Below are 14,474 nucleotides of genomic sequence, written 5' to 3'. Positions count from 1 at the left end.
GCTTGAAACGCCAGTGTAAGCGGGGCGAGTGCACTTGCTGTGCGCAGACTCCGTTGACACTTTGAAGATTGGATTGTAGAAGAGACGAAGAGACTGACAGGTGTATACAAAGTCGCAAAATATTTAAGAGACGGTGTAATATATAGTATTTAGAGTAAAAATTGAAACTTGAAACTATACAGCATTTCTGTCCAGTAGAAATTTCTTCACAAATTGTTTACTATATTAAGCGTTATATCAATCAAAATCAGTTTAATTATTATATTCCAACAGAGATTAAATACACAAAATACCCGGCTAGTTCGATCTCCAGCTCACAGCGACATCTGAGTACCAGATATAGTTATAGCGTATAGAGGGAGAACACATCCTACCAGTCTCCATAGGTATACCGAGTATGCCGCTTGCTATATACTATTCGTGACCTTGACTACCGCAAAACTGCCTCCACATGTCTGTCATAATAGACTTCCTGAAGAAGTTCGAGGTGTACTCGACGCTGATTGTAGCCTTTCTGATCTACATACAGTCGATATCGTCACCGCCACTGGAGATGACCGTTGGAGTCGACTTCGAAGTCTACGGCAGAGTGCAAGGTAATGTATTAGCGCGAAAAATCGCGTTTATTTCTGTTGGGAATGCGGTGTTTTGGACGATTTGGGAGGTTATTGATTTTCTCGTCTTCTTTTGTTCGCAGGAGTGTTCTTCAGGAAGGTATGGACAGCCGTTTGATTGATCGATTTGACATGTTTTGGACGTGCTTTAGAAGTTTATTGTCGTTTGGGATAAATCGAGGATGAGATTGTGGTTATGATCGGCTCGATATTTTTGTTCGTCGCTTACCGACCGAGGCTTCGCCAGTCAGCTGGCTGGCGCCCTCTGTTTCAAAAGTAAAAGTTCTGTACTATCATTCGAGTCGTGGCGGCAAAATTTAAAATCTGTTTATCGGTATAAGCTTTAATAATCTCTTTTCGAGCCAACCTCGAAAAAGATTATTAATTTGAAGTGAAATTTAGTGTTATATTGGATGTCCGCAATACGATAATACGATAAGTTTCCTCATATGGCTGGCGCAGGTACTAACTTTTTTGTTAGCATACGTGCGAGACTCTGTACTACTTACTGTATAAAAACTTGCACGTAAACGTGACTTTCACGTACTTCTAGTGTAGAAGAAACTCTGTATGTGTATTACTCGTTAATTAAGCAAAATCATACAATTTCGAGAATTCTTGCAGTACACGGAAGCAAGGGCGACTGAACTCGGCCTGAAAGGATGGTGCATGAATACGAAGCAGGGAACCGTTCTCGGCTACATAGAAGGAGAAAGGAATAAAGTCGAAGAAATGTAAGTCTATTGCGTAATATTGTGTTTTTCAAGCGAGTCATAAATTCTATTTTCGTTTGTTTTCAGGAAAACGTGGCTGCAACGCACTGGGAGTCCACAGTCGGCCATCGACAAGGCTGAATTCCGAAACGAGAAAATACTGGACGGCACTACGCTGGAAAAGTTCAGTATCAAGAAGTCATCCTAGATTCTATAAGAATTATGTATTTATTAAATTATTTCGCTCGCGAACGTAGCCAGTTTATACGTAGCCGAAAGAAGAAAAATACCCCTCTTATAGTTCTCGATAACCTGGCTTGTAAAACCCGACTGATTCAAGCGAAGCGCGAATCCTGTGATTTTTTTTAAACTTTAATAGATAAACATTTCTCTCTCGAAACTCGTATTTTATTTCTTATATTAAAAAAAAAATCTTCCGCAAATCAGCGCACGCGTGCACGGAGCCTTAACGCAATCAGCCGCACAGAGTCGCCTCCACGGCTGCAGAGAGCGCAGCTCCGTACAGTACATATCACGGTAGAAGCCAGTGCGATGGCGCGATCAGCTCGCATTGCTGTGAGAGCGGGCGCGCGGTGTAGTTCGTCGTTGCGCTTTTCACCGTCGTTTCCTCAAGCCAGTTTTACCTTTCTCGATCGCTCCAATTTTTTTCCTCAAACGCTGCAGTTATATCCACGAAAATACACACAGTTCCTAGTGCTTCGAGCCTTTGGATAAAAAGTACCGAAAAAAATCATGTGCTCTAGCCGTAGTTTTTTTCACGGAGAGGAAGGAATGTGCTAATGATTCTGCGTAAGACGAACTCCGAGAGATCATCGGTACACGGCTAGCATGAGGTGCTTTAAAAGTTTCTTCAAGCACACTTGGCATCCGCAACAGGTAAGAGCATCGCAGCGCTGAACTGTTCGAATTTTCCCGCATATGCTTGAATATGATAACATGCGCTCGATTTTAAATTTTAATTCCCGAAGGTCTGCCGAAATCAAGCGCGTAAAGTCTCTTCCGGAAATCGGCATTTCACTCGATATGCGCGTGTGTGCAGAGCGTATAAGTTCTAAGCTATGCGATGCGAGAGTAGACTTTGTTGCGCAACGAACGATCTCTCGCTCTCCGGTCGTTACACGCGAGCGTATGTGTATATACTGTGTATGTACCGCATGGACGACGAGATTGTTTCGCTGCGTATTATAATTGTGTGTGCCGAGCCGGAATAACGCGATGCAGGTGCAAAATTTAAAAAAAACAAACTTACGAATGAAGTTAAGTAAATATCGCATTTTTGATAAAAAAATTATCAAACTTGCGCGTGGATACATACCATGCTTATCCTTTCCCGAGTAGCACAGTCTCTTCTTCAAGGTCTTCCTCGTGGAATTTACGGACGTCACATCTCTGTACTAAATTCCAACATCATCGCTATATAATCAGCGTCTAAATCCTCTCGAATACCGCATCTGATTTTGCGGCAGATTATTGTCGTTCTCCGCAATAATAAAGCCGGATGCGGTTCTGTCGCGCTATCGCTGTAGAGCCGAGAAAATATGTTTTTTTCACTGGGTTAACGCGATAGTTAGATTCGAGTGTCTTCGGAGGAAGGAAGCATAGACGAGGTAATAATCAGAGCTTTAAATTGAAATTTATAACGATATACAATTTTCTCATTTCGCGTATTGTGACCAATTTATATCGAGTAAATTAGCGGTGTATAACGGGATGTGCAATTACGGCTAGATTGAAGGGTCTGACGGAGTAGGAGTCGGACGGAGGGGTGGGGTATGGTTTAATTATGCGTTGCAGCTTTGAAATTCGAAATTATGCTTTTAACGAGTCGCCGAGCTATTGTTGACGACGAGCTGCGTGATTAATGATTTATGGTGATTGCAAAATAGCCAGTGTGCGTAACTGCGATTGTTTTTTAAACAGTATTTCCTGCTGGATGAATCACGAGTTCGTGTTTGTTTATAGTGAAATGAAAAGATTTTCAACATAATATAAGTAATCCCTCGAGTTCACTCGACATAGATACAGTTCTATACATTTCACCGTATAATTCCAACGCAAGGTTACAGCGATCTTGAGCTGTAATATAATCGAAAGCCACGATGTGCATATACTCGAATACTTACAAACTTGACTATATATACACACGTGGAACAAGTCCTCCGGTCACCTGCCCACCTATACACATCTCGATCGTTCCTCTCACACTTTCACTTTCGATGACGCCGAGCAGCAGCAGTAGCTTCTATGTAAGCTTTCTCCTTATCGTGACAGAGTTTCGATGTATATGACGATTCTGCGGCTGCAATGCTCCAATAGCTTCTATTCTGTGACTGTCGCGAACTGCTGCTTACTGTGTGCGAATGCACGAAGGAATCGATACTTCCTTCGAGATGAATGGGCTCATTCGTTATTGGAAAAAGGCGAGAGCTATTTATGGACTATGGCATTAATTATCGAGTGTAAGGTCTTTATCGCGAGGATTGTATAATTATTCGCTATGCTGGAAATGGCTTTAGTTTGATGAGTTGTTTATTCGGAGAAATATCGTTTTATGCTCGTTATAGAAGGAGAAGAGGGATATTATTATTCAAGGAAAATGTTATCGATTTCTTCTGCAAAGATGCACGTACGAAAGCTTTCCTCGTATAAATATGTAGAAATTCTTCTTAAAAACGCCTCGTCATAATGTTACACCTAATTGTACGAGATTAGAGAACTTCTGGAGAATTTATAATTAGTGAAGTTTGAGTTTATGTCAAGCATATTCGTGTTTAATTTATCCTCGATGAAATTGCCCTTAATCTGACGCGATTTCGACTCGTAACATGAATAATATCTAGCATAGGTAAATTGTAGAGTGCAACTATTCTATCAACGAACTATCGAATATCACGTTCTTCGCGCTGCAAAGTAGGTACACCCGAGAGTCACATGTCCGTAACGGCGTTGCGAGAATGATAGAAATATCGCAGCGGTACAATTTGCGTAAGGCCGCAAAACTAATGAGGTTTTCTGGGTATAACATGTAAAGGATTGAAATAAATGAACACATGGATTACAGTTTGAGATGCGACACATTGTTGAAAACACACGTACAAGGGTTAGACATATCACTATTGGTATAATGCACTCAATGCGACACACATATTATTCAGAAAACACATCGAAGGGTTAGGGATTAATTAAAAGTTTGAAATATATCAAGATTCGCGCGGTTGAGGCAGACAATAAGCCGGTTGCAGCATGATGGAGCAAGTTCTATGTTTAAAAAAAAAACTAAAACATATAAGTATATGGCTGTGGCAAACTATTCCATGCGTTGAGTGTTTTAAAAAATAAAAAAATAAATCAGTTGTACTTGCAACCAGCGCAAAGTGTGCCCTCGCGGTATGATTCTTTACAATTCTCTTATTTCCTATATATCCTTTCGATTTCTCTTATGAGCAAACATTAAGTAACCAGTCACAAAGATCATGGCCACACATATCGCAACCATAATAAACACCCTCAAGCATACCCATGCCTGTTCCCTCCTCTTCACCTCGTAAATGGGAAGGACGGTCCTGAGATCGTCGAAAGTACGGCAGTCCTGGAAGCTCTTTTTATTTCTAGGCTTACCAGGTATGCCCTCCACGACTAACTTCAGGGCTGTCTCCTCGGGGATACCAGCTTGATTGGCCATACGCCACATTCGGTACATATATCTCTGCAGCGGCTCGTTGTTATCGGGCCGTTCCTTCTTCAGCTTCTTCGTCATCTGCTGCTGGTCGATCTTGAAGGTGAAGGTTTCCTCCAGCGCTACCTTCAGATCCGCCCAGGACTGCAGGTCGCCGCGAAGCTTCAGCCACTCGGCGGCGGATCCAGTTAGCGATTTCTTGGCCGCGTAGAAGATCTCGTCGTTGTTCCAGGCGCTGATTCTTGCCAGTTCTTCCAAGTTACTTATCCACGTGCTTACGGGCTTCAAGCAGTTCTCTCCGGAAAAGCTGTAGAAGGATTGTAGGGTACTATCGATTTGGGCCACCCGCGCCGAGGTCAGGTACTTCTGCAGCGTCGTACCCAGGGACTCGTTTGAAGAATTGCTTTGAACCGCCGCCATCGAGCTGATCATCTGCAGCATTTGCGCTTCGATGGCCTTTTGGCCGCCGTCACCGCTTTGGTCGATCTGCGACATGGCGGATTTTCTTTTCACTCGCGGCTTTTAACTCTACACACACACACACACACACACTTTGTGGCGCTGTTTTTTTTTGTGTGTTCTGAGCAGACACGAGATTAGCACGAGATGATGCACTGAGATTGTTGAGAAAACGCGGAAAGTAGAATAAATATTGAAACTTTACGTAATGTCAGATGCTCGCTCGTTGGAGGACGCTCTGAGAATGATGCTCGTATACACTATAGAGGGTCTGGCTTCGCATCGGCCCTATGCATAGGAACATCTGCTAGAGGGGGGGGGGGGGGCACATCTGGAAAACTCGAGCGTCGTTTCCGAGGAAAACTATAGTATTGTAATATTTCAAATTCACCATTCTTATGTAGAAACATTCGGCGGTGGTGTGACGCCATTTTTTCGATGAAATTTGAAAATTATGAATTATAATAATAATGTGTACTGGCGTTTGTTCATTGTAACGTCGATAAACAATCTGTGCACACTCAAGTGTTAATGCGACATGCAATTATTTGTGAAAATAACTTTTTTATATTGTACTAAATGTGTGGGATTGAACTGCAATTGCAGCGTATATTACGAGGTGTGCGAGGGCGTATAGAGTTGGGCTTTAAATGTATCTACGAATAAACGTGTGCAATACTATGTTATGACGCTACTGTGCTAGAGCTAGCTTGGCGTTGGGACGCGGTCTGCTATAAGGGATACTGTGAGAGCAAGAGAAAGCGGGGGAGAGAGAGAGAGAGAGAGAGAGAGAGAGAGAGAGAGAGAGAGAGAGAGAGAGAGAGAGAGAGAGAGAGGATGGGCAACTTTGACCGTCTGCAACACGCCGAGACAGCTGGTCTTATATTGTGTTCTCAGCATACGAGAAGCTAGCCCTTACGACAGTTTGTCGATAATCCATCTGATGAATTTCGTTAAAAAATTTTACTTCTTGGAGGCTAAACACGAGGCAAAAATAATGTTCGGGCATGTATCTGCATCATCTTTTTCCTTGTTCCGATATATGTCTAAAAAACAAACAAAATAAATGCCTTGTCACATCACACTTCGTAAGTTAGCACAAGTGGCTTATTGTACATTTTCTATGAAATATGAAAAGAAAATTAAGTAAAAGAGAAATTTTTTGGGAAATGATAAACAAAATTTAAGAAATAGATTATTACCCTAGTGGAAAAAAATGTAATCAATTGTAATAAATTGTAATAAAACGTAAAAAAATGTAAGAAAATGTGAGAAACTGTACCTTTTTATTGAATTTCGGCCCTTTTTTCTCCTACGTTTTTGTACACTTTCTTACATTTTCAGACTTGTTAAGTTTTTATTACATTTTATTATATATGTTATTTTACCGCCTAATATAGTCAATATATTTTTTTAATTATTAATTTTATAATAAAATGTAACAATGCATAATAAATTTAAGAGAAAGTAAAAGGATGTAATAAAAAAGTCGCCATTTTCGTATATAATATTACGCTTACAGACAATTTTTTACATTTTGTTATACTTTTTTACATATTGTAACATCCTGGATCAATGGATTTGTAATAAAATGTAGCAAACTGTAATAAAACGTAAAAAAGGTACGAAATCCAACAAAAACGTACAAAATGGTACGATTTGTTACATTTTCTTATATTTTATTACACTTTATTACATTTTTTATTTCCACCAGGGTATATTATAAATTATTCATGTATTTTTTACATGATCGTTGATTGAAAGTGAGCATACTTATACTAACAAATTTATTGTAAGGTAGAATGTGTATTTTTGGATGTTGGATTTTGGGTGCTACAAGGTTGAAATAAATAAACATAATTTTCTTTTCACGTGAAATATATTAGTAGCATAATTATTGATAGTACATTTGATAACGTTATAAAGACGCTAGATATCACAATATGAAATGGAATTAATTATTCAAAAATCGCAGAGGTTTAGAGTATAAATCGTGAGTTTTTAAAATGTATAAGAATAACGGTCGATAATACATTTATAATAACGTCACAAAGTCGCAAGATCACAGTGAACAAAAATCTCTAAATTTATAAGCTGTAAACAAAAGAGCGCGAAGAAATCTTCGCATTCCCCTTATTTGTTGCATAATGCGGTTCTTTTTTTTATCTCATCAAGCATTAAACTTAGACCCAAGTCAATTAACAACATAAAGAGCATAAGGGCAAATAAAAACCAAGAGTAGCGGTCGGTGTCTCCTTTCCTCAGCGCACCTAGAATGTCCAGTTTCTGAAACCAAGTATCCCCTTCTTCCTCTTTCGCATCGTACGCAGCCAGGGCGTTCTTGAGCTGGTCGAAGCTGCTGCAGTTTTCAAGCCCGGCTTTGTTGAAAACGCCCACGGGGATCCCGTCGAGCGTGTAAGCGAGGGCGAGATTCTCGGAGATGGAAATTTTATCGGCCAAGCACCTCATTCGGTACATGTACTCGAGCAGCGACTCGCCTTTCTTCGGATGTCCTTCCCTGAGCTTCTCCAAGACCTGGTACTCGTCGACCTGGTACTGGAACGTGTTCACCAGTTCTTGCTTCAGAGTCCTCCAAGAGCGGATTTTGCTGCGGAACTCGATCCACTTACCGGCGGCGCCACTCAGTCTTTGCTTGGCTGCGTGGAACGTCTCGAAGTCGCTCCAGCCCCCGATGATGGCCAGAACCTCTACGTCTACTATCCACGTGTCGACGGCCACTCCGTTCTTGCTGCCCGAGAACTTTCGAAGCGATTTGAGGGCTTTGTTGATTTGGAGGAGCCTGAAGGGAGAATCGCTGCACTTAAGTTGATCCATAATATTTTTCATGTCATCCTTAATTTCCTTGTCGCTGGTCTTCATTGCGCTGATTGTTGGTGCCATGGCTTCACTCGTTGGATGCATACGGATACGCACTAGAGGTAGAAAATAGATGCTCGCTTGTTATTGCTCAGCTTGCGAATGACAGATGCGGTCGCTACGGCTTGTACCTCGGCCCTCCGCGTGGGCATCAGAAGAGGGGCGAGCTTAGGGGAGAGGTGGCGGCTGGGCCGGCGTGCAGTTGTGTATGGTGTTGTTTGTGAAAAGTGCCTAGTTCTCGAAAATGTGGAGGGCAAGGGGGGGAGGGATAGCGTTGGGACGCGGCGTACCGAGTGGTAGCTTGGCGTTGGGACACGGCGTGCTGAGGGATGCTCTGCAAAAGAGAGAGAGAGAGAGAGAGAGAGAGAGAGAGAGAGAGAGAGAGAGAGAGAGAGAGAGAGAGAGAGAGAGAGAGAGAGAGATTATTGTACGTTACTTTAAAAATGCAGACTTTTCTTAATAGCCGTATGAATTCGTAATTTTAAATTACTAGACTTGGCGCAGTGCGCTGCGCGCACTGTAATAGACTATAATTTCGTTAACTTATTAAATGGAATATAAATACTTGATTGATATTTTTAATATGTTTTCTATCACGGAAATATATCAAACTTTACAATATATGATTCATTTCGCGCTCATATAAATTTCAAAATTGCCGCAGTTTCGTCGCCAACTTCCTTTTAAAATTTCAAGGTTATGTCTCGATAATAGAATAGTCTCGAGAGAAGAATGTCTCTAGAATATTATAAATACACAAATTATAATTTGATATGTATTATAGTATTATATTACATTTTTAATATTAGAATCAATTTTAGAAATCAAAAACAGATCAAAAAATTCTAACGATACTTTTGACGCATGCGCACTACATGAGCCAATCATATTGACACATTCTTGGCTTCACTTCATCCGTTCATGACTTTTTTATATAGGGACTATGATTTTTGGCATTAATAATATACATATGTATAAAGTCATTGCAGTTGTGAATTAATAGTTAGAGTTTTTGAGACAAAAGAGTGCATACATATTTATTAGATTCTGGGTACTATACAAGGTTGAAATAAAAACTTAAACAATAACAAATTTTGTTTGAAAATCACAAATTATAACCTTAATTAACGAACGCAAATAATTGCAGTGTATAAAACAATAGTACATTACGATACGTGTGACTTAAATGGTTCTTTTTTACACGGCGCCGTGTATAAAAACCATTTAAGTCAAGAGTCTCGTGACTAAAGTAATCCTTTTTTGCACGGTGCAAATAAGGACTACTTTAGTCAAGAATAGGCGAGACTTTAGCAGCATGTGCTATAAAATTTTGTACGATACTCTTGATTTTAACGGTTCAGTTTTACACGGCGTGTAAAAAAGAACCATTTAAGTCACACGTATCGTAATGTACTATTAGTCACAGATAGGCGTGACTTAACAGCGGATTTTAGCCACACTGTGCTATAAAATCCATTCTTCAAGAATCGCAAAAAAAGCTAGAGTAAAAAATGCGCAAGTTATAAACGAGGTTTGCGCTGTTGGCAACAATGATCTTAACAGAGCATGAAAATAAAGGTAATAGAAATATAATGAATTTGAAATTTCATGCTTTTCGCGCGTTCGGACCATCATCTTTCTCGACGCCATAATAATAAAAATAAAAAAAATTAACATAGTCAGTGTAATTAAATTTACCTTCGCGTATACGATTATCAGTCGTATCTCTACTAGTGACTCGTTTCCTTTGGCAAAATCAACGACAGCATTATTTTACAAAACAAAAATAATAATAAAGCACCTAATGTTAACAGGATATTCTTCATCTTATAAGATAACGTATTATGCAATTTTTTCTCATCGTACGTAAGCAGAGCGGCTTTGAGTTCGGCGAAAGTTTGACAATTGTTGAGACGTAAATCGTGGAAAGTAAAGGCTTCGATTCTGTTTATCGTGTACGCGAGGGTCAGCTTATCGGATACACTCGCCTGACTGGCTAAACGCCTTATTCGATACATGTACTCAAGCAAGGACTCGCCTCGCTTCGGACCTTCTGTCCTGAGCTTCTCCAAGACCTAGAACTCGTTCACCTCGTATAGGAACGTTTTCTTCAGTTCAACCTTCAGATCTAACCAACACTTGACTTGGCCGGTAGTCTGCATCCACTGCAGCCACTCAGCGGCGGCTCCGGTTAGCGATTTCTTGGCTGCGTAGAAGGTCTCGTACTGGCTCCAGCCATCTATCCTCGTCAGATCTTCCAAGTTTTCTATCCACGTCTTCAGAGGCAGTCCGTTTATGTCGCCCGAGAACGTTTTCAGCGACTTGAGGCTTGTCTCGATTTGGGCGATCCTCGACATTGACATGATACACTTCTGCTGTATGTCCGATTTTTCTTCATTATAATATCCAATTTTTGAGCCTTCAGAGGATTTTTTGCAGGGCCCAGGAGTTTGCTTCATTTTGCTTATCACCTCTGTTATCTGCACTACCGCAAGGGTCTTTGTTGTTTTAAGGCCTTTTTTCACCTCGAGCGTAGTTTAGATGCTTATTTGCTTTTCAGCTCCGTGGAATAAACGCGAAGTAACTGTATGGCCAATACCGAGTGCACTGAGATGCTCATACTCGTCGCTTATCGGCTCGGGAGTGATGCCTTGTGGTATATATGCGGCTACATATCTGAGGAGTAGTGAGGGTAGTTTATAGTGGGGGAGCAGCTATATAGTGGTGGTATAATTTTTGAATCTTTAAAAAAATTCTGTCGAAGCATAGTAGTGAGCCCGAGCTTTGTGCGAGAGAGATTTGCCTTTTACAAGCTCGCAGTAGGATTTGCAGAAAGAAAGAAGTTTTTGAACTGAACGAATTTTGCAACTGATTCTGCATGGATTACTTTAACGGCTTTTAAATAGCTCAAGTTTACTTCAAAGAATATTATTATATACGCGTATAGATTTTATTGCGTTTAAAATCTCTCGTTTCCAGGATTCACACACGCGGCTTACGTTCAGCGGTACCAGTTCGCACCGTTTAAACAGCCGTAAACGATTCTTGCAATAATCTGAATTTCTATCGGAAACTCTTTAATAAAAAATAAAAATAAAAATTTTTGAAGTATTATACAAATAAAACCTAAACAAACCGCTCGCAATTTCAGTCATCGACATACCGTCACGATTCCCCCGAATCACGACGCGAACGTTTGCATCAGCTTCATCGCCTAAGATAACGTCGCCACACACATACCTCCTATGCACTCTCGCTTCTATTCGAATAAAGCAGTGCATCGTATATCAACCGCATATGTACACACGGCGAGTATAGAGCGAAAGAGGCGCGGGATCAAGGGTCGGGTCCCGATAACAATTGATAACAGGACTGCCCCGCGATCTCACGTTGTAACCGGTCAGTTCCTACTTGAGCTGCGGCTATATCGTGTCGCAGCTCTTCGTTATTATCCATAGCTGTGCGGAGCTATGTAGTTACGCGCGAAATTACGCGTGATGACCGCGCCGTTACATTATACTCGCCGAGAGAGATGTAGAGCGAGGAGAAAAAAATAGTTGTTTGATATAGCGAGAGGCAAAAATGAGTCGAGACGGCGGCAACGGATGCGCAACGACTCGTCATCATCATCAGCATTATGGATCGTGGTTCGATCGGGTACGTGGAGCGACGCGAGTTTTTAAAGTGTCTGCCAGCTGTTTGAACTGTGCGTTGGTTTCGTTTGATTTTTTCTGGTCTCTTGAGATAAATCGAAACTATTAAATTTAGTAATAACAAGGTGACAGGGTTTTTGTGACTGACAGGCTTTAAAGATAGAGTAATATGAGATGAGATTAGCGGAGAAAGTCTAAATGACAAACTGATAGACCTTTAGGACAGTCAGTCTAATGCTTGCAACCGTAGTGTACGCGTCTTCTGCAAAAATCAAACCATCAAGATGAGCCTAGGACGACACGTATTTTTCAAAAAATTAGGAATACTACTAGTCCCGCCAAAAGCCGATTACTCGGTATACGTTTACACTTCCAACGACAAGTAGGACGTGAACTTTCGCGTTTCATATTTACGCTCTCGAGAAAACTATGCTGCAGTTGCAAAAAAACCGGTTGTCTTTTATCGCCTGTGCAAACGCGCTGAAACGGCTATAGAAGCTAAACAGCCTTTTTCCTATGCGAGTGTCGTAAAGTTAAGCGATAGCTTTGTGCGCATTCACTTTACACAATATAAGCGGCTTCGATTTGAAAAAACAAAAAAGTGTAAAACTAACCGATTCATCATCGTTCTTTGCAGATGGACAATCCGAAAAGGCTGAGCAGTCCCGCAAAAGCCTGTAACGCCCGGAGCGCAAACGAGACCGAATTGGGCGAGCTGAGGGTTGAACCACACGAGGTCCAGGAAGTTCAAGGTGTACCATGTCACAACGGCGCTTGCAAGAGTTCACCTGTCAAAGGACGTCCAGAGCATCGGCTAGAGAGTCCGTGGCATCATCTGAAAACGCTGTTTCTCGTTTCCATGATTATCGCCCTCATCATCTGGATCATCGTGTATGTTCTGCTCAACCAGTACAACGTTTTGTGAAGTGTGAAACTGTGATGATGTGCGAGAGACTATTATAGTGGAAATGCATTTTTTCAATTTAGCTTTAGTTCAGGGTGAAAGATCCTTGTGAAATTTCGGTGAAATTCCAGTTTTAGAGTAGTTTTAATATCGTATGTAATTATGTGTACACGTATATTTATAGGAAAATGATAGCAAGAATGTCGTTGCGAAAGGAGACAAATTTACGAGTTTCTCCTTTCGAGAATTGTGCAGCGAGAGAGTGAGTGATTTGTGAAAATGCCAAGATGTTTGTGATTCGTAGGGAATAGAAACTACATTGTCGACAAACTGGACGCAAATTTAATTATGATTTTTATCTATACTATTATGCATGCATAATATATATTTTATTGCGTATCTTCGTTTACCAAGTTTTCTATGTTTATAACTTGTACACAGTTTACTGTGCGGGTTCGATTTGTTTAACTTAAAAACACGCGAAATCTATATTTTGTATTGTATATGTACAATACTCAAACTCATTCATATTGAACCACGTTTTTGCTATAGTGAAAATGTAATACATTTTATTATATAGTTTTTGCGATTGTTTACTTTTAAGTTAGTTAATAGTGTTAAATAAAGTAAAAGTAAAAAAAGTGATTTTAATCAAGTATTTGATTTTGCCTAATAAACTCATTTTTAGCTACTATGAGAATATTACAATGAAAACCTGTTTTAGGTGTTGTAAATTGTATTCAAATTCTTTTAATTAAGATGTAAAAATTACATCTAACTTCTAATTCTAAAAAATAAACAGTTTCCTAATTATTATGAAAAAAAAGACTTCATGTATTACCGAATCGTAAATACCCTTATATTTAAACGACACTTATGATTTGTTAAAAAATTTGTAGCTCATAACTCATTTTGTAATTAAATTTGAATTTTCATTTTTTAATAATTTTGATTTGTTCAATAATAGATTATGTATTGTTTAAGCTTTGTTCTTTTGGAAATCATATTGTTTTTTATATTATAAAATTATACATATAGAATCTAAAAGCATGTTTGTGGGACAATTAAAGATTTTTTCACAATTTCAGTTATCTAATAAAAGCATAATTATTTTTTACCCTTTCTACAAATGTGTTATTTTCTATGCTAAGAAATATAAGTATGCGTAAAATAAATAGTAAAACAAACGACTACCTATGTTTTGGATATATGAAATTAAAGAATTTTTTGAAATCTTTTTTCGATTAGGTTAGTTTATACACACGTATCCCTACACGGAGCGTCCAAGAATTGTAATTAAAAATTTGTTTCCAAAAAATAAATATCGTGACTATTGGCTGAAATGATAATTGCATGGACTGATGTGTTAAGGAATAGCTATTCTATTTTCCGATGAAAACATACCTTATATATACGGCTATGGTCATGAAAATATTAACCTGCAAAATCGAGTAGAAAAATTTAATGATAGCTCAAATTTTATTGAATCAGAATTACAAAACGTCAGCAGAACGGCACAGGTACTGATTAATTTCTAAAATCTTAACTTTCGCTGGT

At 39.6% G+C, this 14,474-nt stretch overlaps 2 protein-coding genes across 2 annotated transcripts; one reads left to right on the top strand and one right to left on the bottom strand.

The window, feature by feature from the left end:
• Positions 1–68: 68 nt before the first annotated feature.
• On the top strand, positions 69–1,727 carry LOC100123723 (acylphosphatase-1). Its single transcript, XM_001607371.5, has 4 exons — positions 69–596; positions 698–714; positions 1,239–1,348; positions 1,415–1,727. The coding sequence occupies exons 1-4, from the start codon at positions 452–454 to the stop codon at positions 1,533–1,535; spliced, it is 393 nt and encodes a 130-aa protein (XP_001607421.1). The 5' UTR covers positions 69–451; the 3' UTR covers positions 1,536–1,727.
• Positions 1,728–7,343: 5,616 nt separating this feature from the next.
• LOC103317758 lies at positions 7,344–12,759 on the bottom strand. Its single transcript, XM_008216735.4, has 2 exons — positions 12,628–12,759; positions 7,344–11,036 (listed from the first exon to the last, which is right to left on the bottom strand). The coding sequence occupies exon 2, from the start codon at positions 8,403–8,405 to the stop codon at positions 7,617–7,619; it is 789 nt and encodes a 262-aa protein (XP_008214957.2). The 5' UTR covers positions 8,406–11,036; positions 12,628–12,759; the 3' UTR covers positions 7,344–7,616.
• Positions 12,760–14,474: the final 1,715 nt, after the last annotated feature.

The sequence above is a fragment of the Nasonia vitripennis genome, chromosome 4 (genome assembly GCF_009193385.2).
Source record: "Nasonia vitripennis strain AsymCx chromosome 4, Nvit_psr_1.1, whole genome shotgun sequence".
Taxonomy (NCBI): Eukaryota; Metazoa; Arthropoda; class Insecta; order Hymenoptera; family Pteromalidae; genus Nasonia; species Nasonia vitripennis.
This window is presented reverse-complemented; position numbering and strand designations above follow the sequence as displayed.